Source organism: Pristiophorus japonicus, chromosome 22, assembly GCF_044704955.1.
Source record: "Pristiophorus japonicus isolate sPriJap1 chromosome 22, sPriJap1.hap1, whole genome shotgun sequence".
Taxonomy (NCBI): Eukaryota; Metazoa; Chordata; class Chondrichthyes; family Pristiophoridae; genus Pristiophorus; species Pristiophorus japonicus.
In genome coordinates, this window is record NC_091998.1 from 70,197,930 (window position 1) to 70,225,193 (window position 27,264).

Here is a 27,264-nt window from a genome sequence, read left to right on the forward strand (position 1 = left end):
ACGGAATGGGGAGCAGCAGAAGGTGGGTAGGTCTCTTACTGCCTGGGCACAGCTTGTAGTGACACTGCTGCCTTTAACAAAGAAACGTCCCAAGTGTCTTCACAGCGGATTAATCACAGAACAAATGGACGCTGAGCCAAAGATGGAGATATTAGGAGGACGTGACCAAATGCTGGGTCAGAGAGGTGAGTTTTAAGGATGGAGGAGAGGGAGGTGGAGGGTTTTAGGGAGGGAATTCCAGAGTCTGGGACCCAGGCTGAAAGCACGGCCGCTATTGGTGGGGCGAATGGGGGATACACAGAGAACAAGGAACAGAGAGCTCCTGGGGTGGAGGGAGGAGGTTACAGAGATAGTGAGGGGCGAGGGCCATGGAGGGATTTTAACATGAGGATGAGAATTTTAAAATCGAGGCATTGCTGGACCAGGAGCCAATGTAGGTCGACGAGCACAGTGTGGGTGAGCAGGACTCAGTGCGAGTTAGGACACGGGCAGTAGGGTTTTCTGATTCCCACTGCCCCGCGCTCTCCCCATATCTTTTATCTGCTTCAAATCCTTCCCACCTCTGGTTTCCCCCTGGGGAACCCCCACTCTCCCTGGGGAACCCCCACACCCCCTGGGGAACCCCCACTCCCTCTGGGGAACCCCCACACCCCCCGGGGAACCCCCTCTCCCTCTGGGAAACCCCCACACAACCCACTCCCTCTGGGGAACACCAACACACCCCATTCCCCCTGGGGAACCCCCACTCCCCCTTACTCCCCCTGGGGAACCCCCTTTCCCTCTGGGGAACCCCCACATGCCCCATTCCCCCTGGGGAACCCCCTCTGGGGAACCCCCACACACCCCATTCCCCCTGGGGAACCCCCACTCCCCCTCACTCCCCCTGGGGAATCCCCACTCCCCTTGGGGAACCCCTACACCCCCCCACTCTCCCTGGGGAACCCCCACTCCCCGTGGGGAACACACACTCCCCCTGGGGAACCTCCCCTCTCCCTAGGGAACCCACACTCCCCCTGGGGAACCTGCTCCATCAAGTCTCCGTGGATTTAGACACTGAAAGACCCTCACCATTAGGGGTCTCCCCTTGGACAGTTAGATGTAGGGAAGCAACGAGGTGCAGAGGGACAAGACAGACATTCCACCACATGACTGATCACAGCACACAAGACAAGAAACCTGCTTCAATTTTTAAAGTGATTCATGAAACATTCAGGGGCTGTGTGTGTTGGTCGAAGCTGTGCCTGCAATCGATACCCAGTAGCTCCCTGTCCTTGAGCTTGTGATCCGATCTCGAGACCTGATTAATGCCAGTCCCGTCGATGCCTCCAGCATAGAAGCTGGACTCCTAACTTGCAACGTCCCATTCACCTTCTGGAGGTTCCCTTGTGTCAGGCCAGGCTAACCCGAGTGCTGCACAATTCCCACTGAATTCGAATCCCCTCGCAAACCTTACAAGGACCATCCCTCCGAATGACTGTGGGGAGCGTCACAGCTGAGGGCAGTCCTATCCCTTTCCAGCGGGAGCAAGGACCCCGAGCGGCGGATTCTCTGCTGCCTTCTGACAGTGCGGGGCTCCATCAGTACTGCCCCTCCGACAGTGCGGCGCTCCCTCAGTACTGCCCCTCCGACAGTGCGGGGCTCCCTCAGTACTGCCCCTCCGACAGTGCAGCGCTCCCTCAGTACTGTCCCTCTGACAGTGCGGGGCTCCCTCAGTACTGCCCCTCCGACAGTGCGGCATTCCCTCAGTACTATCCCTCTGACAGTGCGGGGCTCCCTCAGTACTGCCCCTCCGACAGTGCAGCACTCTCTCAGTACTGCCCTCCGACAGTGCGGCGCTCCCTCAGTACTGCCGCTCCGACAGTGTGGTGCTCCCTCAGTACTGCCCCTCTGACAGTGCGGGGCTCCCTCAGTACTGCCCCTCCGACAGTGCGGCATTCCCTCAGTACTGCCCCTCCGACAGTGCAGCGCTCTCTCAGTACTGTCCCTCTGACAGTGCGGGGCTCCCTCAGTACTGCCCCTCCGACAGTGCAGCACTCTCTCAGTACTGTCCCTCTGACAGTACGGGGCTCCCTCAGTCCTGCCCCTCCGACAGTGCAGCACTCTCTCAGTACTGCCCTCCGACAGTGCGGCGCTCCCTCAGTACTGCCGCTTCGACAGTGTGGTGCTCCCTCAGTACTGCCCCTCTGACAGTGCGGGGCTCCCTCAGTACTGCCCCTCCGACAGTGCGGCATTCCCTCAGTACTGCCCCTCCGACAGTGCAGCGCTCTCTCAGTACTGTCCCTCTGACAGTGCGGGGCTCCCTCAGTACTGCCCCTCCGACAGTACGGCATTCCCTCAGTACTGTCCCTCTGACAGTGCGGGGCTCCCTCAGTACTGCCCCTCCGACAGTGCAGCACTCTCTCAGTACTGTCCCTCTGACAGTGCGGGGCTCCCTCAGTACTGCCCCTCCGACAGTGGGGCACTCCCTCAGTACTGCCCTCCGACAGTACGGCACTCCCTCAGTACTGGCCCTCCGACAGTGCAACACTCCCTCAGTACTGCCCCTCCAACTATGCGGCGCTCCCTCAGTACTGCCCCTCCGACAGTGCTGCGCTCCCTCAGTACTGCCCCTCCGACAGTGCAGCACTCCCTCAGTACTGCCCCTCCAACAGTGCGGTGCTCCCTCAGTACTGCCGCTCCGACACTGCAGCACTCCCTCAGTACTGCCCCTCCGACAGTGGGACACTCCCTCAGTACTGCACCTCCGACAGTGCGGCACTCCCTCAGTACTGCCCCTCCGACTGTGCGGCACTCCCTCAGTACTGCACCTCCGACAGTGTAGCACTCCCTCAGTACTGCCCCTTGGACACTGCAGCACTCCCTCAGTACTGCCCCTCCAACAGTGGGACACTCCCTCAGTACTGCACCTCCGACTGTGCGGCACTCCCTCAGTACTGCCCCTTGGACACTGCAGCACTCCCTCAGTACTGCCCCTCCGATAGTGGGACACTCCCTCAGTACTGCACCTCCGACTGTGCGGCACTCCCTCAGTGCTGCCCCTTGGACACTGCAGCACTCCGACAGTGGGGCAATGACTGGGCAATGCACGGGTTAATGATGGGGGCGGGGTGAGTTGAGCTGGCTGCCAGCAGGGAGATGTTGTGGTGTACCCGGCGCCGCAGGTGAGCAGGGCGGGACGTGTTTAAGAGCTGGGTGGGGCCCGGTTAAAAGGGGCGTGTGGGCGGAGGGAGGGAGCGAGCAGTCTGCGCCGCTGTGTCGGGACATGGCTCGCTGTGTGAGGCTGGCGGGTCCCGGACCCTGGGGCTTCCGCATTAGTGGCGGTCGTGACTTCAACAAACCCATCGCCGTGTCCAAGGTGAGTGTCCGGGGCGGAGTGGTGGCGGAGTCCGGGGCGGACTGGCGGAGTGGTGGTGGAGTCCGGGGCGGACTGGCGGAGCACGGGCTGCGCCGGGCGGGTGTGGGGAGGGCTGGTTGGGGTGGTAGGTTTAGTTTGGGTTGGGGGGTTAGACCGGATAGAGTTGATTTGGGGGTTCTGGAGATCCTGGCTGGGGGTGGTTTGGAGGTGTTTAGGTTGCGGGGGGTGTTGTGTGGAATGCCGGCCCACCATCCAGGGATTTGGACAATCAGCACCTTTGGGAAGGATGCTAGACTGGGGCGTGGATTATAGCATGAAGGGTGATGGTTGGTGTGGATTGGGTGAAGTTGAAGGGTCAGACCGAGCCAGGGTTGGGTCATGTCCAGGTACCTGTGGCTCGTGTGTGGGAGCTAGGGGTGGGGTGGGGGTTGTTGGGTAGGGGTGGTTGGTGCCGGGTTAGAAAACATAGAAAGTAGGTGCAGGAGTAGGCCATTCAGCCCTTTGAGCCTGCACCGCCATTCAATGAGTTCATGGCTGAACATGCAACTTCAGTACCCCATTCCTGCTATTGGGGTGGGGGTTAGGTGCCTGACTCGGTTTCTGGAGCAGCTAAGTATCGCCTCACTCTGCACCACTTGTTGGGACTGACTTTACATCCCGGGAATGAATTTTGTTTTAGATGTCGCTGGCAAGGCTGGCATTTATTGAACTGCGGCATTCCGTGTGGTGTGTTTGTTGTGGTTTGGTAACATAGAAAATAGGAGCAGTAATAGGCCATTCGGCCCCTTATTTTTTAACCAATAAGGGAATTAAGGGTTATGGGGAGCGGGCGGGTAAGTGGAGCTGAGTCCACGGCTAGATCAGCCATGATCTTGTTGAATGGCGGAGCAGGCTCGAGGGGCTAGATGGCCGACTCCTGTTCCTAATTCTTATGTTCTTATGAGTCTGCACCGCCATTCAGTATGATCACGGCCGATCCTCTACCTCAACACAATATTTCCGCTTTCTCCCCATACCCCTTGATGCCTTTTGTGTCTAGCAATCTATCTATCGCCCTCTTAAATATATTCAGTGACTTGGCCTCCACAGCCTTCTGTGGTAGAGAATTTCACAGGCTCACCACCCTCTGAGTGAAAAATTTTCTCCTCATCTCGGTCCTAAATTTCCTACCCCGTATCCTGAGACTGTGACCGCTTGTTCTCGACTTCCCAGCCAGGGAAACATCCTCCCCACATCCAGTCTGTCCAACCCCGTCAGAATTTTATACGTTTCAATGAGATCCCCTCTCATTCTTCTGAACTCTCGTGAATATAGGCCTAGTCGACTCAATCTCTCCTCATACGACAGTCCTGCCATCCCAGGAATCAGTCTGGTGAACCTTCGCTGCACTCCCTCTATGGAAAGTCTATCCTTCCTTCGGTAAGGAGACCAAAACAGCACACAATACTCCAGGTGCGGTCTCACCAAGGCACTGTATAACTGGAGTAAGACATCCTTGCTCCTGTACTCAAATCCTCTTGCAATGAAGGTCAACATACCATTTGCCTTCCTAACTGCTTGCTGCACCTGCATGTTTGCTTTCAATGACTGGTGTACAAGGACACCCAGGTCCCTCTCTACATCGACACTTCCCAAGCCATCACCATTTAAATAATACTTTGTCCTTATGTTTTTCCTACCAAAGTGGATAACTTCACATTTATCTACGTTATACTGCATCTGCCATGTGTTTGCCCACTCACTCAACCGATCTAAATCGCCTTGCAGCGTCTTTGCATCCTCCTCACAACTCACAATCCCACCTAGTTTTGTGTCGCTCAAGCACTGGTCCCTGTGGTACCCCACTAGTCACTGCCTGCCACCCTGAAAAAGACCCGTTTATTCCTACTCTGTTTCCTGTCAGTTAACCAATTTTCAATCCATGCCAATACATTACTCCCAATCCTATGTGCTTTAATTTTACACACTAACCTCTTATATTGGACTTTATCAAAGGCCTTCTGAAAATCCAAATACACTACATCCACTGGTTCTCCCTTATCTATTCTATCAGTTACATCCTCAATAAACTCCAGTAAGTTTGTCATAAACATGATTTTCCTTTTATAAATCCATGTTGACTTTGTTTAATCCCATTGGTATTATCTAATTGTGCCGTTATCACACTCTTTTTATAATAGACTCCAGCATTTTCTCTACTACTGATGTCAGGCTAATGGATCTGTAGTTCCCTGTTTTCTCTCTCTCTCCTTTTTTTAAATAGTGGGGTTATATTTGCCAAGCTCCAATCTGCAGGAACTGTTTCATAATCTGTAGAACTTTGGAAGATGACAACCAATGCATCCACTATTTCCATGGCTACCTCTTAGTACTCTGGGATGTAGATCATAAACTGAATTTGGGTTCCCCAGCTGCCGTGCTGGGATTTGAACTTGTTTCCCGATCATTAATATTAGTGGAAGTGCGACCTCTGGTGGGGGGAGTCGAAGTCACGATGCCCCGGAAGTTATTGATGCCGACGCCGTTCCCGGGCCATTCCTGCGTATCTGAGCAGTCGGTTGTGTGTGACTAGGGACAAACCTCTTCGCCCTGTGGTACGGGATAGGCCTGTTGCCTGTCCTGGAGTATTGGCGAAGCCCATGCTGGTGCCCTCTGTGTGCAATGTCGATTGCCTGCTGACTCTGCCCCTTCCCGGAGGGTGTGACGTTCAATGCCATTCAGTCAAACATTCATGGAATCCTGCAACCTATTGAGTACGCCCTGGGTGTGTGAGATTTGGCGGAGAGCTCGAGAGAGAGAGAGTGAAGAATTTCAGAGACCGTTCTCTGTGGGCCAGTGGAGACCTGGGTTTGGAGCCAATGAAGTGAGGGAGAGACGAGACGTACAACCTGTGATCCATGTGGATTGGGCCTCCTTCTGGGGAGTGGAGTCCAGAACGTTCTAGAATCATGAGCCAGCATCCTTTTGTTATCTTCCCCAATTCCCAGTCTCTGCCTCAATCGCCCCTTATGGTTTGAGCCTTCCCTCATGTCCCCAGTGAGATTCTGCAGTCACGATCCTCCATTACATCCTCCTCCTCCGGTGAATAGGCCCCAATTTTCCAGGCTATTCATCACTCTAATTTCCGGTGGCTCTAACACCCTTCCTATAACGGAGTGCCCAGAACTGCTCCTGTGCTCCATCTTTGGCCTAACCAAGGCCAAACCCAACTGCACCATCACATCCTCTCTCTATCTTTTTAGTCCGTGTGTAGCTTTCTCAACAGTTGCTGTTGGATTGTTGACGGAGGGGGGCATGGGCGGGAGGAGTGATTTGGGGGTTAGTGAGGGGCAGAGGTCAGCGTACAGCAGGAAGAGTTCTGCGGGATAGCCTGGCCAGTCAGTCGTGGCTCAGTGATCGGTTGTCTCGGTCCCCTGGGGAGGGGTGACGGTGAAATCTTCCCCCCAGTGCCGGTATTCTGGGTAGAGCTGGGGTTTAGGTCAGTCACCACGTCAGTGAGCAGCTCGGAGGATGACTGGTTTGTGAAGTTTGTGCACAGTTGGTTTCTCGCTCCTTCCTGTTTCCTGTCGCTATGATCGCTGCGATTTCCTGATCAGATTAATGTTTAATGTAATGCGCTCTCCTGCTGCTGCTGATCGGACAGGGCAGTTACTCTGTCCTCCGAGATGAAGCTGCTCCCTCGGTGAGACTGTTTCTCCTGCCGAAGACCCCCGGTCCCTCGACACTGGGCTCTGAGCCCCTTGCTGTTTTGCACCTCCCTGATTGGCTGGGGCTGAGGATGGGGTTGATGCCCTGTTCTGCACCTCCCCCAGGTCTGGCCTGGCAAATGTTGGTGGTTTATCGGGTACAGATCTTGCAACAAGCCTGCCTTTGGTCAAACCTGCTTTGTTTCAAGTGTGTGTGTATATATATATATATGTATATGTATGTGATGGAACTGGGGCTGTTGGCTCCTCTCAGTGGCCTATCCAGGTCAAGGGTCAGAGGTGGCGATTGTGATTGGTTCCTTTCCTTTCTGACTGGCTGTTGTGGCCTTATTCTGAAGGTTGGTAGTTCGTGTGTCGCAGGAGGGGGTTCTGGGAGCTGCACGGTGATTTGGGGGGGGGCAGTGGTGGTTGATGGGGAATATTGAAAGGCTCTGGGGAATGACTGGAGTGCAGAATGTAGCCAATAAGGCCTCGGCCTGTGCTGAGAATTAAATAACTCGTTCTCCGGATGTGGGTGTCACTAGCGAAGCTGGCATTTCGTGCCCGTCCCTCGTTGCCCTGGATGCAACTTGCTTGGCCACGTCGCAGGATCAACCCCGTGGGTGTGGGACTGGAGTCACATGTAGGCCCAGACCAGGTAAGGGCGGCAGCTTTCCCTCCCCAAAGGACATTCGTTAGCCCATTGGGTCTTCACGATAATCCCACAGCTTCATGATCACTTTTACTGACGCCAGAATTGGAATTAAAATTTCAAACAGACCAGTAATGTAACCACGATGTTCCCTGGGCGGGATGGAGGGGGAATGGCGATGCTGGGGCTATGGACTCCGATGAGAAAGACTTGCATTTATATAGCGCCGTTCACCACTGCTGGATGTCCCAAAACTCACAACAGCCAACAAAATAATTTAAGTGTAGTCACTGTTGTAATGTGGGAAACGCGGCAGCCAATTTGCGCACAGCAAGCTCCCAAAAACAGCAATGTGATAATGACCAGATCCGTTTTCGTGATAATTAAGAGATAAATATTGACCAGGACCCCAGGGGAGAACTCCCCTGCTCTCCATCCAATAGTGGCCCTGGGATCTTTTACGTCCACTTGAGGGAACTGACGGGGCCTCGGTTTAACCCCTCATCTGAAAGATGCCCCTCCGGCGGTGCGGCGCTCCCTCAGTACTGCCCCTCCGACGGTGCGGCGCTCCCTCAGTACTCCCTCAGTACTGCCCCTCCGACAGTGCGGCTCTCCCTCAGTACTGCCCCTCCAACAGTGTGGCGCAAAACTGGCTGAGGACAGAAAGCAGAGAGTGGTGGTGAGCGGCTGGAGGGAAGTGTACAGGGGTATTCCCCAGGGGTCGGGGTTGGGACTGTTATGTCTTTAGATGCTTCGATAATGACTCCACAAGACAGTGTGTTGTACTTGAACTGTAGTGACCTTAGTCCTTTATTGATAACTCCACAGTGAGGATCACACCTGGTGGCTTGCCTTTTATACTCGGCCAGGCACACCTGTACAGGTAACCTACAAGCCTCCCACTGTGGTGCCCTCTAGTGGCATACCTTGTGATGGTACAAGCAGTAAACATGTAGGATACATGACATCACTCCTCCCCCCGCCAAGTCCTTATTGCAAATCGCCTTCCTGCATTGAGCACAACCTGGTTGACCCTTGGGGGGTCATTTCTATCTTGGGTGAGTCGGTGGTGTTTCGTTAACTGTAGAGATGCTGGTGGTTTCTGTTTGTGAGCCCATGACCACCTGCACCCCCCCCCCCCACCCCCCCGGCCACATACAGATTGTGCCGTTCGATCATTTCATTCATATACATTCAAGTCCAAAAAAAAATGTGCATTTACTGTATTGCATTTGTGGTACTGTGGTGAGGTAAGTACATTTGACTGGTGAGGTATATACTTGGACTCAGTGATGGTGTCAGCAGCAGTGAGTGAGGACAAACTAGTGCCAGAACTGCTGGATGGTGTCCAGATAGTCTGGTGCTGGCGCGGTGCCCGGTGCTGGCAGTGGGAACCTGGTTGGCTCAAGTTGCCTGCTCTCGGGGCCTTTGTCGTTGCTCCTAGCATGGGGCAGGTTCACAGATGCCTGTGACCTCTCTGTCCTCTCCTTGTGCCCCGGGTCACTGCTGCTCCCTGAGGGGCAGTCATCTAGCAGTGCACAAGGAACTGCTGACTCACTTGCCTGGGCGTTATTTGGGTTGGGGTCCTGGCTGATCCCAGTCCCATTTGGGAGGACCTTTGTGGGTGACCCTTTGTTCCTGGGTGTAGCCTTGGTGGCGATAGGGTCTGGGGGCTGCGCCTTTCAGGCTCGTGGCGGTTGGTGCCCGAGAGGTGGAGCTGATCAGGGGCAGGGTATCGATGCCGTTGCCCTCCTGAGATCGCTTGCTCTGCAGCTTATCTATATTAGCTGCTTGTGGCCACGCTCCGTGGTGCATCACTCTGGTCCCAGGGACGCAGGCTACAGCGTTGGGTAGCTCGCTGGACCTGTGTGCACCCGATGGGTATTTGCCCACTGCATTTACTGAGTGCAGTTGAAATCCTACATCGCACAACGTTTCATTACTTATTGTGAATAACCTGTAGCTCCGATCGCAATCGCGTGACTTTTCTTTGCTTATTGCATGTACACAACTCTGATCATCAATTACACATTTTACATCTAACTCAGTTGCTATTGCATTGCTTGAGTATGGAACTGTCCCTTTAAGTGTGGTGAGTTGCAGGCCTCCTTTAAGAGAGCCTTGCTATCTTTACCTCAATCCTCCTCTTCGCTCGGTACACGTGTTGCTCCATCAGCGCTGCCCCTCGTGGTGTAGCCGCGGCTATCTTTTTTTCTTCAGCGCCTCACCTCGTGGTTTGGGCGCCATCTTTCTTCCACCACCGAAGCTGGGAAGCCGCCTCTGGGTCCGATTCTCTTCCTCCGGAGTCCTGCCACTGGAGCCTGGAAGGTGTGTTTGGGTTGTCTCAGCTGGATCATCTCCACGCAGTCGTGTTGAGCGGTCTGTGTCTCGGGTGCTGGATCCAACCTCGGGTGACGGTTTGCTTTGCCTCTGAGCGCGGAGGACGTCGATCGTTGGAGGGGTGAAGTCTTCCCAGCTCCAATGGATCTTCTCCATCCACCTTCTTCCGAGTAGCGTTGGTCCATCACCTGCAACAACCCACAGAGGTAACTTGTGCACCGCGCCATCATGGAGTACTTTACATCCGCACGACTGGGATAAGTTCATTAGTGTAGGTGCGCAACTTTGCCTGAACCGGGACCAACTCTGATTGTTCAGCCTGATTGTTCCATAGCCTCTCAAAGGCTGCTTGATTCATTACTGACTGGCTCGCCCCCGTGTCCACCTCCATGAAGACTGGAACGCCATTTATCATGACTTCCATCATCAACGGGGAACACTCGGTGGTGCAGGTAAACATGCCATATGCCTCATCGTGGGGCTGAGCTGCCTCTCTGACTATCGCTTCATAATCCGCGCTGGATTCATGGCCATCTGCAGACTCTTCATCGATGCAGTGAGTCATATTTCTTTTACTGGAGGTGGCCCTTTGTGCTGCAGCCTTTACACACATAGTCTCGGTGGGGGGTGGAGGGGGCCTGTTCTCTATCTATATCTCTATCTCTATCTCTATCTCTTCCCAGAGGAGATTTACGTTCTACAGTCCAGCCTCTAAAAGGCGTCATTCTGTGTACAGTACTTGCCGGGTTTGAGTCCTGAGGATGAGACATCTGCCTAGAGCCACAGGTCGAGGTCATGAATGCCTGGCTCACAGAGATGGCCTTCTGCAGTGTGACTGTGGTATCTGCTGACAGTAGCTTATGAAGCAGGCCCTCATGGCCAATTCCGATGACAAAGATATCCCGCAGCGCTTTGGTGAGGTGGTCGCCGAAATCACAGTGCTGCCAGCCTCCTGAGGTCTGCAGCTGAGATTTCCTGGCCTTCGGGCTGTTGGTGGCTATAAAACCGGTGTCTGGCTGTGAGGATGCTCTCTTTGGGCTTGAGTTGTTCTTGGATCAGCGTTACAAGCTCCTCGTACGTCTTGGTCGTTGTCTTTGCTGGTGCCAACAAGTCCCTGACGAGGCCATAGACAGTGGGCCCACAACTGGTTAGCAGGATAGCTCTGCGCTGATCAGCCAGTGTGGCCAGATTGTCACCTGCCAGGTTGTTTGCTGTGAGGAAATGGTTGCGCCTCTCCACAAAGGCGTCCCAATCATCACCATCGGCGAACTGCTGCAACGTACCAAGGGTAGCCATTTTCGTGTGAAGGTCTGTAATCTCGTCGCCAATTGTTATGTCTTCAGATGCTCAAATAATGACTCTACGAGACAGTGCGTTGTGCTTGAACTGTCGTGACCTGAGTCCATTTAATGTAACTCGAGTGAGGATTACAGCTGGTGGCCTGCCTTTTATACTAGGCCAGGCACACCTGTACAGGTAACCTACAAGTCTCTCTCTGCAGTGCCCTCTGGTGGCACACCTTGTGATAGTACAAGCAGTAACCATGTAGGATACATGATGGGGATTGCTGCTCTTTCTGATATATTCATGACTTGGACTTGGGGATACAGGGCAGAATTTCAAAGTTTGTAGATGACACGAAATTTGGAATTGTAGTAAACAGTGAGGAGGATAGTTAGACTTCAGGGGGACCGAGACAGACAATGAAATGAGCAGGCACCTGGCAGATAAAATTTAAACGCAGAGTAAGTATGAAGCAATATGTTTTGGTCGGAAGACTGAGGAGAGACAATATAAACAAAATGGTACAATTGTCAAGGACAGACCTGTGGGTGTATGCACAAATCTTTGAAGGTGGCAGGGCAGGCTGAGAATGCTGTTTAAAATGGCAAATGATATCCTGGGTTTTATTAATGGAGTACAAAAGCACAGGCGTTGTGCTAGACCTTTTATAAAACGTTTGTTGGATGTGTATTGTGTCCAATTCTGGGCACGGCACTTGAGGCAGGATGCCAAGGCCTTGGAGAGGATATGGAGGAGATTTACCAGACTGCTCCCAGCGATGGGGGGCTTCAGTGGCCTGGAGAGACTGAGATTGTTCTCCTTAGAGCAGAGAAATTTATTGGGAGATTTAATCAAGATGTTTAAAATCATGAAATGGTTTTATCGAGTAAATGAGAACCAGTTTCCAATGGCAGCAGGGTCGGTAACCAGAGGGACACAGAGATTTAAGGTTATTGGCAAAAGGATTGGCCAGAACTGGCAGAGGGGAGATGATGCGCATTTCTTTTATGCAGCGAGTTGTTGTGATTGGGAACGCGCTGCCTGACAGTCACTATTGAATCTGCTCCCACCGCCCTATCAACAGGGAATTGGATCAATACTTGAAAAGGAAAAATTTCCAGGGCTGTGGGGGAAGAGTGGGACTGATTGGATCACTGTGTCACAGAGCCGGCACGGGCACGATGGGCCGAATGGCCATTCTATGAAGTATTGGCCTGGATTATGGGCTGACCTCTCTGGAGTGGGAGTTGAACCCATGACCTTCGGACTGTGAGGTGAGGCCACAGTTGACACCGTGTGTGTGGAATGAGTGTCGCTCGGTCCTGTCAGACTGAACATGGTTGGATGGTAGCTATAACCATACGACGGAAGGAAAGGGCCAGAATCCGATGAGTTGGGTGGGAGATGATGTGTAGTGGCTCACTGGGCCCCTCACTCCTTCTGATGCTGATGGCCACACTTTGCCCCAGTTCTGGGCCCTGACTCCAACCATGTGAAGCCAGACAGGTCTGCTTACCCAACCTTTGTTTTGAAGTCGCTCTCAGAATGTGGGTGTAACTGGCATCGCCCTTCCCTTGGGGCGGCACTGAAGTCTGGTGTAGCTCAGGATTGGCAACATTCCCTTTAGTGAAGGGCATTGGGGAAACAGTTCGGATTTTACACCAATCCGATCACATGGTCTCTTTTTTTTTTTAAATTTCCCAACTTGCCCTGGTGGGATTTGAACTTGGGACCTGCAGATTTCTAGCCCAGTGACCGAACAGCTCATCCTCTGAAACCCTGTGCGCCTCTCTGCCTCCAGCGTTCTCCTACCCTCCAGCCCTTGTTCTGTTCCCAGCCCCCTCTAGGGCTAGGGGGCGGGGGGGGGGGGGAAGAAAAGAGTGTGACTGGACACCGCGATTTCCCCTATTGGGGAGAGTTGGACCCTCAGTAGCAGCACGAGGGAGTCCTCTCCCCCCGGGGCAACGTTTGTGTCTCCAATTCGGCACAACTGTTGGTTTCTCTCCTGCCTGCCCCCCACCCCCCCCCACCCCCCAGAACCAGACATTGACCGTATGGCTGGGTAATGGCTGTCAGCAGAGGCATTTCATTAATACATTCACTCTCTCACACTCTCTGCACTCGAGCAGTTTATGGTTAGAATCTCGCCCCACCCTCCCATAATCTATTTTTAAATATGGAACATAAATCCTTTGCTGTAAATGTGCTGGATTTGGCTGTGTGTGATGTCACCAGGCAGAACAATCTCTTTTTTTTCCCCTCCCATCTGGTCCAATGAGAAAAGCTCCAGTTTTTTAAGCATTCATAACTCTCCCCTTCCTGTCAATCTTCACTGCCCCCTTCCCCTGGCTCCAACACCCTCTCTATAACAGGGTGCCCAGAACGGCTGCAATACTCCAACTGGGGCCTAACCAAGCCCTGGGCCCGATTCACCATCACCTCCTTGTTTTGAAATTCAGTCCGTGTATAAAACCCAGAATCCCATTTGTCTTTCCTATGCCCCCTCCCATCTTTAAACATCTCCCTCTCCCTGCCAACTAAACTTTAGTTATCGGCAAGCTTCCCTTTAATTCTCCTTGTCCAAGTTGTGTTGTATCGATAAATTAGCTGATCTCCAGGCCGGAGCATAACTATATTCCCCTGCATTGGCCAGGGGCTCTAATCCTTCAATCACAAGGCGCAGGAGGGGGCCATTGGGCCTATCGAGCCTGTGCTGGCTCTGTGACCGAGCGATCCAATCAGTTTTCCCCCCCCACCCCCCTGCCAAGCCCCTCGCTCTTTCCCCACAGCCCTGTCAATTTCCCCCCCTTCCAGTATTTACCCAATTCCCGGTTTGAAAGTCACTATTGAATCTGCTTCCCCTGACTTTTCAGGCAGCGTGTTCCCGATCACAACAACTCGCTGCATAAACACATTCTCCCCATCTCCCCTCTGGTCCTTGCTAATTATCGTCAATCTGTTCCCTGGTTACCAAGCCTCCTGCCCCTGGAAACGGTCTCTCCATCTACTCTATTAAAACCCCTCCTGATTTTTAACATCTGTATTAAATCTCCCTTTAACCATCTCTGCTGTGAGAACATGCCCAGCTTCTGCAGTCTGTCCACATCAAGTCCCTGGGCCCATTCTGGCCAATCTCCTGCTCCTTCAGCGCAATTCCTGTTTCAGCGACACAATTCTCAACAGCTCCCAGTCCGGCAATGCCTCGATCTCATTCTCGTGTTCAAATCCCTCCGTGGCCACGCCCCTCCCGATCTCCAATCTCCTCCAGCCCCACAACCCTCCCAGATCTCTGCGTCCCTCCAATTCTGGCCTCTTGCCCATCCCCTGATTTCTGTGTCTCTGTGTCTCTTTCAAGACGCTCCTTAAAACCGACCTCTTTGACCAAGCTTTTGAAGCCAATTACATTTTTTTTGAAAGGTAGTTACTGCTGTAATGTAGGAGACATGGAACACAGCAAGCTCCCACACACACCAATGTGAAAATGACTCTTATAATGTTGGTTGAAGGATAAATATTAGTCAGGGCACCAGGGAGAACTCCCCTGCTCTTCCAATAATACCATGGGATCTTGATAGCCCCCTCTGACAGTGCGGCGCTCCCTCCGACAGTGCGGCGCTCCCTCAGTACCGCCCCTCCAACAGTGCGGCGCTCCCTCAGTACCGCCCCTCCAACAGTGCGGTGCTCCCTCAGTACCGCCCCTCCGACAGTGCGGAGCTCCCTCAGTACCGCCCCTCCGACAGTGCGGCGCTCCCTCAGTACCGCCCCTCCGACAGTGCGGCGCTCCATCAGTACCGCTCCTCCGACAGTCTGGATTATGGGCTTGAGTCTCTGGAGAAGGTATGATGAGGGGGTGGGGTTGGCGTGTCCTGCGATCTCGGGCTCTCTCTGACGCTGGTGTCTGTCGCAGGTGATCAATGGGAGCAAGGCAGAGTTGGCGGATCTCCAGCTCGGAGACCTGATCAGCAACATCAATGGAACCGAAACCTCCGACATGATCCACATGGAGGCTCAGAGCAAGATCAAAGTGTGTCGAGGGGACCTCGTGCTCCTTGTTGACAGGTAGGTGGAGCGGGGGCGAGTCTGGGGGGAGGTGGGGTGGGGAGTGGGCCCTGTGGAGGTGGGCCCTGTGTCTGGGGGGCTGTGTTTCGGTCCGGGGTCTGCCCCTCGCTGATCCATACGCTCAGCCTGCCAGGTGTTGGTGGGAGTGGGGCGGGGTCCCGGGGCCCCCCTCGGATAGTTGAGTCAGTGCGGGGGACCGTGAGCCTGAGGAGGTGTGGCTCTGTGTGATGTGCATAAACAGTGTCCCGAACTACAACATCCCCGGCTGGTGGGGCCATGTTTCAGCTGCTCCGCGACCTGCCCACTTTCTGATCCTTTGCACCTCAGCCCCAGGCTGAGAGTTTGTTGTTTTGGGCTACACAGGTTCCCTGCCCACAGTCGAATCGTCCGCTTTAAAGCTCGCCGAACTGCACCGGCCCCTCCGACAGTGCGGCGCTCCCTCAGTACTGCCCCTCCGACAGTGCGGTGCTCCCTCAGTACTGCCCCTCCGACAGTGCGGCGCTCCCTCAGTACTGCCCCTCCGACAGTGCGGCACTCCCTCAGTCCGATAGTTTCATGGTCAGTTTTATATTTTGACCTTTTCCAGATATGTTTAACAGACTGGCTTTAAACTTATTGTGTGGTTTATTGGTGCAGTAATGAGCTCTACTCCCGTAGCCCCTGGGGAGCAAGACCTGAGTCCACTGGATTCTACAGAGCAGTTGGACCATGTGGAGGGAGCTGGGGTGTGCCAGGGGTCTGTATACCCGGGGGGGGGGGGGCGGGGGGGCAGGGGTCTGTGTATCCGGAGGGTGGGGCAGGGGTCTGTGTATCTGGGGGGTGGGGCAGGGGTCTGTGTAACTTGAGGGTGGGGGCAGGGGTCTGTGTATCTGGGGGGGGGGAGGCAGGGGTCTGTGTATCTGGGGGGGGGGCAGGGGTCTGTGTATCCGGGGGGGGGGGGGGGGAAGGGGTCTATGTATCCGGGGGGGGGGGGGGGGGGCAGGGGTCTATGTATCCGGGGGGGGGGGCAGGGGTCTGTGTATCCGGTGGGGGGGGGGGGGCAAGGGGTCTGTGTATCCGGGGGGGGGGGCAGGGGTCTGTGTATCCGGTGGGGGGGGGGGGGCAAGGGGTCTGTGTATCCGGGGGGGGGGGGGCAGGGGTCTGTGTATCCAGGGGGGGGGGGGGGGCGGCAGGGGTCTGTGTATCCGGGGGGGGGGGGGGGGGGGGGATTGAGGGGCGCGCCCGCAAAGTCTTTGATCCTCAGTGTCTGATCTCGACCTTCCTTTGCTGCAGGCCAGAGCCAGGCTCGCCAAGACTGCTCAATGGGTCTCCGTCTACAGACACGTTCCTAGCGCAGAGGTTCCAGGTCAGTGACAGGAGCATCAGCCAGCGGGGTAACGTGGTGTGGGGGCGGAATACAGACAGGGTTGGAATGTGACTCGCCCCATGTGCTCTCTTTTCCACCCCCCCCCCCCCAGGCTAACCCAGTTTGGTCACAGTGAGGGGGGTGTTTACAGCTCGCCTGTGCCCCCACCCCCCCCATACCATGTCGCCGTCTGGCCTACTGGAGCTCGAGGTGAGATTGTCTCACTCTGTTACTAAGTCTGACCTCTAAGCCCTGGGGCTTAAGCATGGATGCTTCATTGCTAACAGTACTGACCCGGGATTGACCCCTGACCTTTCCTGTTTGGCCACTTGCTGTAAATGGGCTGGACACGTTAGATGGGCCATCACCTTCCCAGGACACATGGGTCACTTTGTGGGTCATGGTTCACCAGGGACAGCCCTGTTTTGGGACAGCATATTGTGACTGATTTATCATTTTCTGCCTCTTCTCTGTTTCAGACGGTGCTTCACACGGACAGGGACGAGAACCAGAATGTTATGGACAGGTCCTGGGACTCCCCGGGTACAAACAGCAGCCCAGGGTCCCTCCGCCTGACTCCCCTCCGACCACTCTCACCCACCGCTCAACCCAAGTCCGTCTCCCCGAGCACAGGCAGGAAGTGAGTAAACCTTCGCTCAGGTTCAGTGACTCCTAATAAATGGCCGCCGTGTGTCGCGACTCCGTCTGGGAGATGGTGGCAGGAAACTGGCTTTTAGTGTGACCCCACTCAATGGTTTGAGGGCCTTTACGTGGGGGGGGGGGCGGCAGGGGAGGTACTGAGACAAACACTGAATCGCTTGCTCTCTGTGTGTCCCCCCCTCTCTCTGTGTCCCCCTCTGAGTTTTGGACCAGGATTTCTGGAAATTCTGCCGTTTTGACCTGGTAAAGTCTAATTTTTTAACTAGAAATGTATTTTTCCACTTCCCTGGAAGTGCTACTTTAACGGCTGGTAATGTTAGTCAGAGTTCCGACAACAAACTAAATAATTGAGTTTTGGAGCTCCAAGTCGAGGACACCGAAGTTAACCTCTGCCTTGCCGTGGCCAATCGGGGAGCTTGTTCTGGACGGATTGCTCCGTGGTATCTCCTTCCTAATGTTGAAAGCAACTTCAGATTTGGTCCCAAAAGGCAAGCCCAGACTCTCTCTAAACCAAACCCACTCCATTATCGACACTAGGATCACACCAGAGACAGGACCAGCAGGGAAAGGCTATTAATCCGATTTTATCCAAAGGTAAAATTATGCAGAAGCAGAAACTGATGTCATTTATTCTCCCTTGACTTGGTTTGGGAAAATAGCAGTTTTAAAGTAACAAAAATCCTTCATTGATGTTTATCGCATGACTGACCGACCAAACGACCTGGACCTGATGAGCAATTCCCTGTGTGTCTGTGTGTCTGTGTGTCTGTCAATACTGGTTTTGAAGATGCTGCTTTACGCATTGCCTTCGGTGTGACCTTCCCCACGGGGCCGGAGCAGGGATTTGGTTGCAGCTGGGAAAGGGAACCTCGGCAAGGACCATAAACAGGTGGCACCCGCCCAATCGGGCTCACCATGGCAACTATTGGCCGCCAGTTTCAGTAACGTTAACTCTCATTGGCTGTATCCAGGTCTGTGTCCCCAGTGTGGAGCCCGAGGGAAGAGAACAAGGAAAGGTGGGAACCAAGTGATGTGGTGGTGAAGGTGAGTGGCCCTGAGGGGCGACATTGAGCGTGGGGGGAGGGAGGGAGGGGCGCGCGGTGTGAATGGGAGCAAGAAACAAGGTGCCTCTATCGCACCTTCCTCCCAACCTCCCGACCTCCCAAAGCACTTCACAGCCACTGAGTTACTTTAAGGTCAGTCACTGTAGTTCCACAAATGAGATAATGACCAGATAATCCATTGTAATGTTGGTCGCATTGTCAGAGGGGACATCCTTGGGATGAGACGTTAAACTGAGGCCCTGTCTGCTCTCAGGTGGACATAAAGATCCCACGGCTACTATTGGAAGAAGAGCAGGGCCATTCTCCCCAGTGTCATGGGACCAATATTTATCGGGGTTGGGGATGGGGTGGGGGAAATGCTGGTTTGCGGGGGGGGGTGCTGGGTGGGTGCTGTGTTGGGGGGGAAGGGGGTGCTGGGTTGGGGGGGGTGCTGGGTGGAGGGGGTTTGGGAGGGGATGTTGGTGTGGTGGGGGGGTTTGGGAGGGATGCTGGGTTGGGGGGGGGTTTGGGAGGGATGCTGGGTTGAGGGGGGGGTTCGGGAGGGGGGCTGGGTGGGGGGTTCGGGATGGGTGCTGGGGAGGGGTCAGTACAGACTGGAGCTGTAGTCAGTCGCCAGGAGATCGGACCAGACGGCGGTCAGTGAGCAATCTGAGGGAGATATGATTTCCATCTTGGAGAAAATGGGAGGGGCTGATACCTTGGCAACCAATAACTTGGGATCCTGGGGGTGTTAAACGAGGATTGGATTTATTTTGCGCCTGGGTCCAATGTTCCATCGCACCTGCAGTCCGTTACTTTGCTGTCACTGACTGACACCCCTTCCGGCACAGCAAGCTCCTCCGAGCAGCTGGGAGGGCTGACCTGTGTGTGGTGACATCGCCTGTGGTACAAATGTTGGCCCAGGACACCGGGGAACTTCTGTTCCTCCTCACACTCCCGCCCCCCCACACACACCCCCACAGTGTGGGCGGCGCTCTCGCCTCAGTGAGTCAGGAGGTCGTGGGTTCGAGTCCCGCTCCAGAGACTCGAGCTGATCCTCCCAGTGCAGTACTGAGGGAGCGCCGCACTGTCGGAGGGGCGGTACTGAGGGAGCGCCGCACTGTCGGAGGGGCGGTACTGAGGGAGCGCCGCACTGTCGGAGGGGTGGTACTGAGGGAGCGCCGCACTGTCGGAGGGGCGGTACTGAGGGAGCGCCGCACTGTCGGAGGGGCAGTACTGAGGGAGCGCCGCACTGTCGGAGGGGCAGTACTGAGGGCGTGCTGCACTGTCAGAGGTGCTGGCTTTCGGATGAGACGTTAAACCGAGGCCCCGCCTGCCCCCTCAGATGGATGTAAATGATCCCACGGCCACTTTTTCCTGGGGCCAATATCTTTCCCTCCACGAGCATCACTGAAATAGATGATCTGCTGATTGATCATGTTGCTGTTGTGGGATCTTGCTGTGCGCAAGTTGCCGCGTTTCTGCGAAATCTCAGAACGCTTATCATCTCCAGCGAACGTCCTGCACTGTTTGAGATATGATGGGAAACGATTGTAGACAGAAGCCTTCAAAATCCTCCTCCCCTTCCCTTCCGTGATTGGAGAGGGCGGAGGGTTTGGAAGGAGGGTGAAGCCGCTGGGGGCGGCAGTTGGTGTGTGTGGGGGGGCGGGTGGCAGTCGGTGTGTGGGGGGGGCGGGGCGGCAGTCTGTGTGTGTGGGGGGGGCGGGGCGGCAGTCGGTGTGTGTGGGGGGGGCGGGGCGGCAGTCGGTGTGTGTGGGGGGGGCGGGGCGGCAGTCGGTGTGTGTGGGGGGGGCGGCAGTCGGTGTCGGGGGGGGGGGCGGGTGGCAGTCGGTGTGTGGGGGGCGGGGCGGCAGTCGGTGTGTGTGGGGGGGGCGGGGCGGCAGTCGGTGTGTGTGGGGGGGGCGGGGCGGCAGTCGGTGTGTGGGGGGGGCGGGGCGGCAGTCGGTGTGTGGGGGGGGCGGGGCGGCAGTCGGTGTGTGGGGGGGGCGGGGCGGCAGTCGGTGTGTGGGGGGGGCGGGGCGGCAGTCGGTGTGTGGGGGGGGCGGGGCGGCAGTCGGTGTGTGGGGGGGGCGGGGCGGCAGTCGGTGTGTGGGGGGGGCGGGGCGGCAGTCGGTGTGTGGGGGGGCGGGGCGGCAGTCGGTGTGTGGGGGGGGCGGGGCGGCAGTCGGTGTGTGTGGGGGGGCGGGGCGGCAGTCGGTGTGTGTGGGGGGGGCGGCAGTCGGTGTGTGGGGGGGGGGCGGGGCGGCAGTCGGTGTCGGGGGGGGGGGGCGGGTGGCAGTCGGTGTGTGGGGAGGGGCGGGTGGCAGTCGGTGTGGGGGGGGCGGCGGGCGACAGTCGGTGTGTGGGGGGGGGTCGGTGGCAGTCGGTGTGTGGCGGGGGGCGGCGGGTGGCAGTCGGTGTGTGTGGGGGGGGCGGGTGGCAGTCGGTGTGTGGGGCAGGGCTGGCGACAGTCGGTGTGTGGGGGGGGGGTGCGGGTGGCAGTCGGTGTGTGGGGGGGGGTGCGGGGTGGCAGTCGGTGTGTGGGGGGGGGGGCGGGCGGCAGTCGGTGTGTGTGGGGGGGGCGGGTGGCAGTCGGTGTGTGGGGCAGGGCTGGCGACAGTCTGTGTGGGGGGGTGGGGCAGGGCGGCAGTCGGTGTGTGGGGGGGGGGGGGGCGGGGTGGCAGTCGGTGTGTGGGGGGGGGGCGGGCGGCAGTCGGTGTGGGGGGGGGGGCGGGGTGGCAGTCGGTGTGTGGGGCAGGGCTGGCGACAGTCTGTGTGGGGGGGTGGGGCAGGGCGGCAGTCGGTGTGTGGGGGGGTGGGGCAGGGCGGCAGTCGGTGTGTGGGGGGGGGCGGGGTGGCAGTCGGTGTGTGGGGGGGGGGCGGGCGGCTGTGGGGGGGGGGGCGGGACGGCAGTCGGTGTGGGGGGAGGTAGGGGTGGTGTGATTGCCGGTGCTGACACGCCGTGCTGGGAGGTTTTTCAGGTCCGACGGATTTCTGCAAAATGTTCACATTCCTTCCAGTTAGTGAAACACCTGGGGTGGGGGGTGGAGTACAGTTCTGGGTTACTGGGCCATAACCCTTGGGAGGAGTAAAGTGCCCCACCCCTCCACACACAGACGGGCCGCGGGCTGCCCACCGGCATTTTGCCCAGCCTTGGTCAGTTCCATCACACCTGTCCGCGTGTTCAAGCAACGGGAAGTTATCATGGGCGACTTTAATCTACATATAGATTGGGCTAACCAGACTGGTAGCAATGCGGTGGAGGACGGTTTCCTGGAGTGTATTCGGGATGGTTTTCTAGACCAATATGTCGAGGAACCAACTAGAGAGCTGGCCATCCTAGACTGGGTGATGTGTAATGAGAAAGGACTAATTAGCAATCTTGTTGTGCGAGGCCCCTTGGGGAAGAGTGACCATAATATCTTTATTAAGATGGAGAGTGACACAGTTAATTCCGAAACTAAGGTCCTGAATTTAAGGAAAGGTAACTTCGAAGGCATGAGGCGTGAATTGGCTAGAATAGACTGGCAAAGGATACTTAAAGGACAATGGCAAATGTTTATAGATCACATGGATGAACTTCAACAATTGTACATCCCTGTCTGGAGTAAAAATAAAACAGGGCAGGTGGCTCAACCGTGGCTAACAAGGGAAACTAAGGATAGTGTTAAATCCAAGGAAGAGGCATATAAATTGTCCCAAAAAAGCAGCAAACCTGAGGACTGGGAGAAATTTAAAATTCAGCAGAGGAGGACAAAGTGTTTGATTAGGAGGGGGAAAATAGAGTACGAGAGGAAGCTTGCCGGGAACATAAAAACTGACTACAAAAGCTTCAATAGATATGTGAAGAGAAAAAGATTAGTGAAGACAAACGTAGGTCCCTTGCAGTCGGACTCAGGTGAATTTATAATGGGGAACAAAGAAATGGCAGACCAAGTGAACAAATACTTTGGTTCTGTCTTCACGAAGGAAGACACAAATAACCTTCCAGATGTACTGGGGGACCGAGGGTCTAGAGAGAAGGAGGAACTGAAGGATATCCTTATTAGGCAGGAAATTGTGTTGGGGAAATTGATGGGATTGAAGGCCGATAAATCCCCGGGGCCTGATTGCATCCCAGAGTACTTAAGGAAGTGGCCCTAGAAATAGTGGATGCATTGGTGATCATTTTCCAACAGTCTATCAACTGTGGATCAGTTCCTATGGACTGGAGGGTAGCTAATGTAACACCACTTTTTTAAAAAGGAGGGAGAGAGAAAACGTGTAATTATAGACCGGTTAGCCTGACATCAGTAGTGGGGAAAATGTTGGCATCAATTATTAAGGATGAAATGGCAGTGCATTTGGAAAGCAGTGACAGGATCGATCCAAGTCAGCATGGATTTATGAATGGGAAATCATGCTTGAGGAATCTACTGGAATTTTTTGATGATGTAACTAGTAGAGTGGACAAGGGAGAACCAGTGGATGTGGCGTATTTGGACTTTCAAAAGGCCTTTGACAAAGTCCCACATAAGAGATTGGTGTGCAAAATCAAAGCACATTCTATTGGGGGTAATGTACTGCCGTGGATAGAGAACTGATTGGCAGACAGGAAGCAGAGAGTCGGGATAAACGGGTCTTTTTCGGAATGGGAAGCGGTGACTAGTGGAGTGCCGCAGGGCTCAGTGCTGGGACCCCAGCTCTTTACAATATACATTAATGATTTGGATGAAGGAATTGAATGTAATATATCCAAGTTTGCAGATAACACTAAACTGGGTGGCGGTGTGAGCTGTGAGGAGGACGCTAAGAGGCTGCAGGGTGACTTGGACAGGTTAGGTGAGTGAGCAAATGCATGGCAGATGCAGTATAATGTGGATAAATGTGAGGTTATCCACTTTGGGGGCAAAAACACGAAGGCAGAATATTATCTGAATGGCGGCAGATTAGGAAAAAGGGAGGTGCAACAAGACCTGGTTGTGATGGTTCATCAGTTATTGAAAGTTAACATGCAGGTACAGCAGGCGGTGAAGAAGGCAAATGGTATGTTGGCCTTCATAGCTAGGGGATTTGAGTATAGGAGCAGGGAGGGCTTACTGCAGTTGTACAGGGACTTGGTGAGGTCTCACCTGGAATATTGTGTTCAGTTTTGGACTCTTAATCTGAGGAAGGAGATTCTTGCTGTTGAGGGAGTGCAGCGAAAGTTCACCAGACTGATTCCAGGGATGGCTGGACTGTCATATGAGGAGAGACTGGATCAACTGGGCCTTCATACACTGGAGTTTAGTAGGATGAGAGGGGATCTCATAGAAACGTATAAGATTCTGACATGACGGGACTGGACAAGTTAGATGCGAGAAGAATGTTCCCGATGTTGGGGAAGTCCAGAATCAGGGGACACAGTCTTAGGATAAGGGGTAGTCCATTTAGGACCGAGATGAGGAGAAACTTCTTCGCTCAGAGAGTTGTTAACCTGTGGAATTCCCTACCGCAGAGAGTTGTTGATGCCAGTTCATTGGATATATTCAAGATGGAGTTGGATATGGCCCTTAAGGCTAAAGGGATTGAGGGATATGGCGAGAAATCGGGAAAGGGGTACTGAGGGAATGATCAGCCGTGATTTTATTGAATGGTGGTGCAGGCTCGAAGAGCTGAATGGCCTACTCCTGCACCTATTTACTATGTTTCTATGAAGCATCTCCCAATGCTGGGACCTTCTTTCGGAGGGGGACAGGACCAGTGAATGGTGGGGAGCGCCGCGATGACAAAGTTGTGGAAGGATTTCCGTCCTTGCAGTGTCCAAGTGAGGGGCCGAATGGCCTTCCATTCTCTTCTTCCGCTGTTTGGAGGTGGAGTGTGTGGGGGGAGGGAGGGGTTGAGGGAGTGTGGGGTGGGGGTATTAGTGTGTTGGGTAGATCAGTGTGTGAGCGAGGGGGGCAGGGCGTTGGGTGCGGAGGGCTGGTCCAGTGAGTTCCGGGGGGAATCGTTGAGCGAAGGTGGGGGGGGTTGGGTGCGGAGGGGGGGGTTGGGTGGGGAACAGTATGTGGGCGACGTTCTCTGACCCCCGCCTGTGTTGTTTTTCAGGGACTCGAGGCCGGGGTTGGAGGCCGCAGGAGCTTGTCGCCTGTCTCCAGCTCCCGCCCTGACCCACGGGTGGTCCGCTCGGCCGATTCCAGCCCCTGGGAGGTGAAGGGTGCCGGCGAAGGGTCCTGCTCCCCCAGCTCGGCGGCGCTGAGCCAAGGGTAGGTGCCGGTGATGGAGCCGTCACACTGTCGCTAGAGACTCGCATTTACATAGCGCCTTTCACCTCTGCATGTCCCAAGGTGCTTCACAGCCAATGAAGTACTGTTTGAAGTGTAGTCACTGTCGTAATGTAGGAAACATGGCAGTCAACCTGCGCACAGCAAGCTCCCACAAACAGCAATGAGGTGGTCAGGGGGCAAGGAGCCAATCTGTATTAATGACTTGGATGAAGGGACCGAGTGTAATGTAGCCAAGTTTGCTGATGATACAAATGGACGGGAAAGCAAATTGTGAGGACACAAAAAATCTGCAAAGGGACATAGCTTGGGTGGGCAAAAATTTGGCAAATGGAGTATAAAACGGGAAAGTGTGAGGTTATCCACTTTGGCAGAAAAATAGAAAAGCAAATTATAATTTAAATGGAGAAAAATTGGGAGTAAAGGGTTATGGGGAGCGGGTGGGGAAGTGGACCTAAGTCCATGTTCGGATCAGCCGTGATCAGATTGAATGGCGGAGCAGGCTCGAGGGGCCAAATGGCTGACTCCTGCTCCTATTCCTTATGTGATGGCCAAATGACAGCAATGGGTAGCTTCTGTGTGCTCTTCCCCCACCCCCCACCCCCCCCCCCGCCTTCGGTGTATGATTGCCCCCCCCCCCCCCCCCCCCCCCCCCCCCAATCGCTCCTCCATCGATGGTCGTGCCTTCAGCTGCTGAGACCCCAAGCTCTGGAACTCCCTCCCTGGACCTCCTTACAACCCACCTCTGACCAAGCTTTCAGCCCTCTGTCCGAATCCCTCCATGTAAATCCGTGTCCGGTTTTTTTGATATTCCCTCCTGTGAAGTGCCGAAGGACGGTTTAGCAGGTGAAAGGTGCGACATAAATACAGGCTGAAGGGACTGATCCACCTTTTAGTAACAATTATTTCCTGCTGACTCTGGGAGCTGTACCTGCCCTCCCGCCCCCCCCCCCCTCGGTGTAGTGACCCGCTCTCTGTGTCTCCAGAGCCCCCGAGCGACGACCCCTGAACCGTGTGGACAAGGACTCCGAGGTGTACAAGATGATCCAGGAGAACCGGGCCGCAAGGGAGCCGCCGCGACAATCCACCCGCTTCCGCCTCCTGCAGGCGGCGCTGGACACCGGCCAGGATGGTGAGGAGGCGGGGTCTGGGTTGCTGTTGGAGGGGCTAATGGGAGAGGCGCCTGGAGGGCGGGGTGGGGGATGAGGGCTAACTGGAGGAGAAAGAGGGGCTGGCCTGAGGGGGGGAAGAGAGAGGGGCTGGCAGGGAAGGTGTGGGGGGCGGGGGGAAGGAGGTGCGGGCGGGGATGGGCTAACGGGGGGCGGGGTCAGGGGAGTGGGAGGGGCTGTTGGAGGTGGGGGAAGGGTTGGCAGAGGGGCTATGGGAGGGGGAGGTACAGCTGGGGGAGGGGCTATGGCAGGGGGAGGTACGGCTGGGGGAGGGGGAGGTACGGCTGGGGGAGGGGCTGTCGGGAGGGGGAGGTCAGCTGGGGGAGGGGGTGGTACAGCTGGGGGAGGGGCTATGGGAGGGGGAGGTACGGCTGGGGGAAGGGCTATGGGAAGGTACAGCTGGGGGAGGGGGAGGTACAGCTGGGGGAGGGGCTATGGCAGGGGGAGGTACGGCTGGGGGAGAGGCTGGGGGAGGGGCTATCGGGCGGGGGCGGATCCTGACTGACTCTGGTCTCTTTTCCCAGTGGCTGCGGCTCAGTTCCCTGGGAGATTCTCCCCCTCGGCCCCCCTCCCCAGGGTCCCCAAGTACCACGTGTGCGAGAAGTGCGGCTGCAACATTGTGTAAGTACCTTGTGGCGGGAGAGGGGCGCGGGGCGGACATTAACCCTTTTCAGGGGTCAATGCTATCTCGGTATCTGAGGCTTGAGTTGTGGTTCATACCGAGCTTTCAAACAATTGGTCCCCTTTACAGATTCTCGTCTTTTATAGCCAGACCAGCGGTCAGTATCGGGCTGAGAGGGGGAGGGGGAGGGTGTTGGACAGTGTCACCACCCCAGGGACCCACCATACCCAATCCAGACTTGTATTTATTTATATAACACCTCAGCAAAGGACCAATCCCAAACTAAGCCCACCATCGGTGGTGGAGGGGAGCCACATGTAGTGGGGAGGGAGTGGAGGGGAGGGGTGGGGGGAGGGGAGAGCGGCGGTTCCTCGTGTTACGGGAGCCCCTCGCGTTGGGGCAGCCTCTCTCGCGCCCCTCCATGTTACGGGAGCCGAGCCCCTGCGTTGGGGCAGTGCCCCCCCCCCCCCCGGGTGTTGCGGCAGCCTCTGACTCCCGTGTTTTGTCTCCTGGCTCAGGGTGGATGCGGTGAAGATTCGGGAAGGATGTTTCCGGCACCGTGAATGTTACGCCTGCGCTGACTGCGGCCTTAACCTCGGGATGAGAGGTCACTTCTGGGTGCGGGACCAGATGTTCTGCGAGAAGCACGCACTGCAGCGGTTCCAGGCAGCCGAGGGCAGCTCGTGACCCGGTTACCCCCTCCACCCCGGTTACCCCCGGCGCTGGGGTCCGAGAACCTCCGACTACCACAGAAAACCCCTTGTAACATATCAGATGATTTAATAAAGGAATGATGGCAGTTTGTGG

General features: G+C 55.6%; 1 protein-coding gene across 3 annotated transcripts; it reads left to right on the top strand.

Moving 5' to 3' along the window:
- Positions 1–27,250, top strand: pdlim2 (PDZ and LIM domain 2 (mystique)). 3 transcript variants are annotated; one of them, XM_070865500.1, is made up of 9 exons: positions 1–185; positions 15,225–15,376; positions 16,649–16,721; positions 17,201–17,361; positions 18,353–18,425; positions 24,491–24,648; positions 25,653–25,798; positions 26,360–26,456; positions 26,976–27,250. In XM_070865500.1, the coding sequence occupies exons 2-9, from the start codon at positions 15,309–15,311 to the stop codon at positions 27,142–27,144; spliced, it is 945 nt and encodes a 314-aa protein (XP_070721601.1). In that variant the 5' UTR covers positions 1–185; positions 15,225–15,308; the 3' UTR covers positions 27,145–27,250. The 3 variants fall into 3 exon arrangements, with proteins under 3 accessions (XP_070721601.1, XP_070721599.1, XP_070721600.1); XM_070865498.1 differs by lacking the exon at positions 1–185 and adding an exon at positions 3,232–3,355; XM_070865499.1 differs by lacking the exon at positions 1–185 and adding an exon at positions 12,461–12,591.
- Positions 27,251–27,264: the final 14 nt, after the last annotated feature.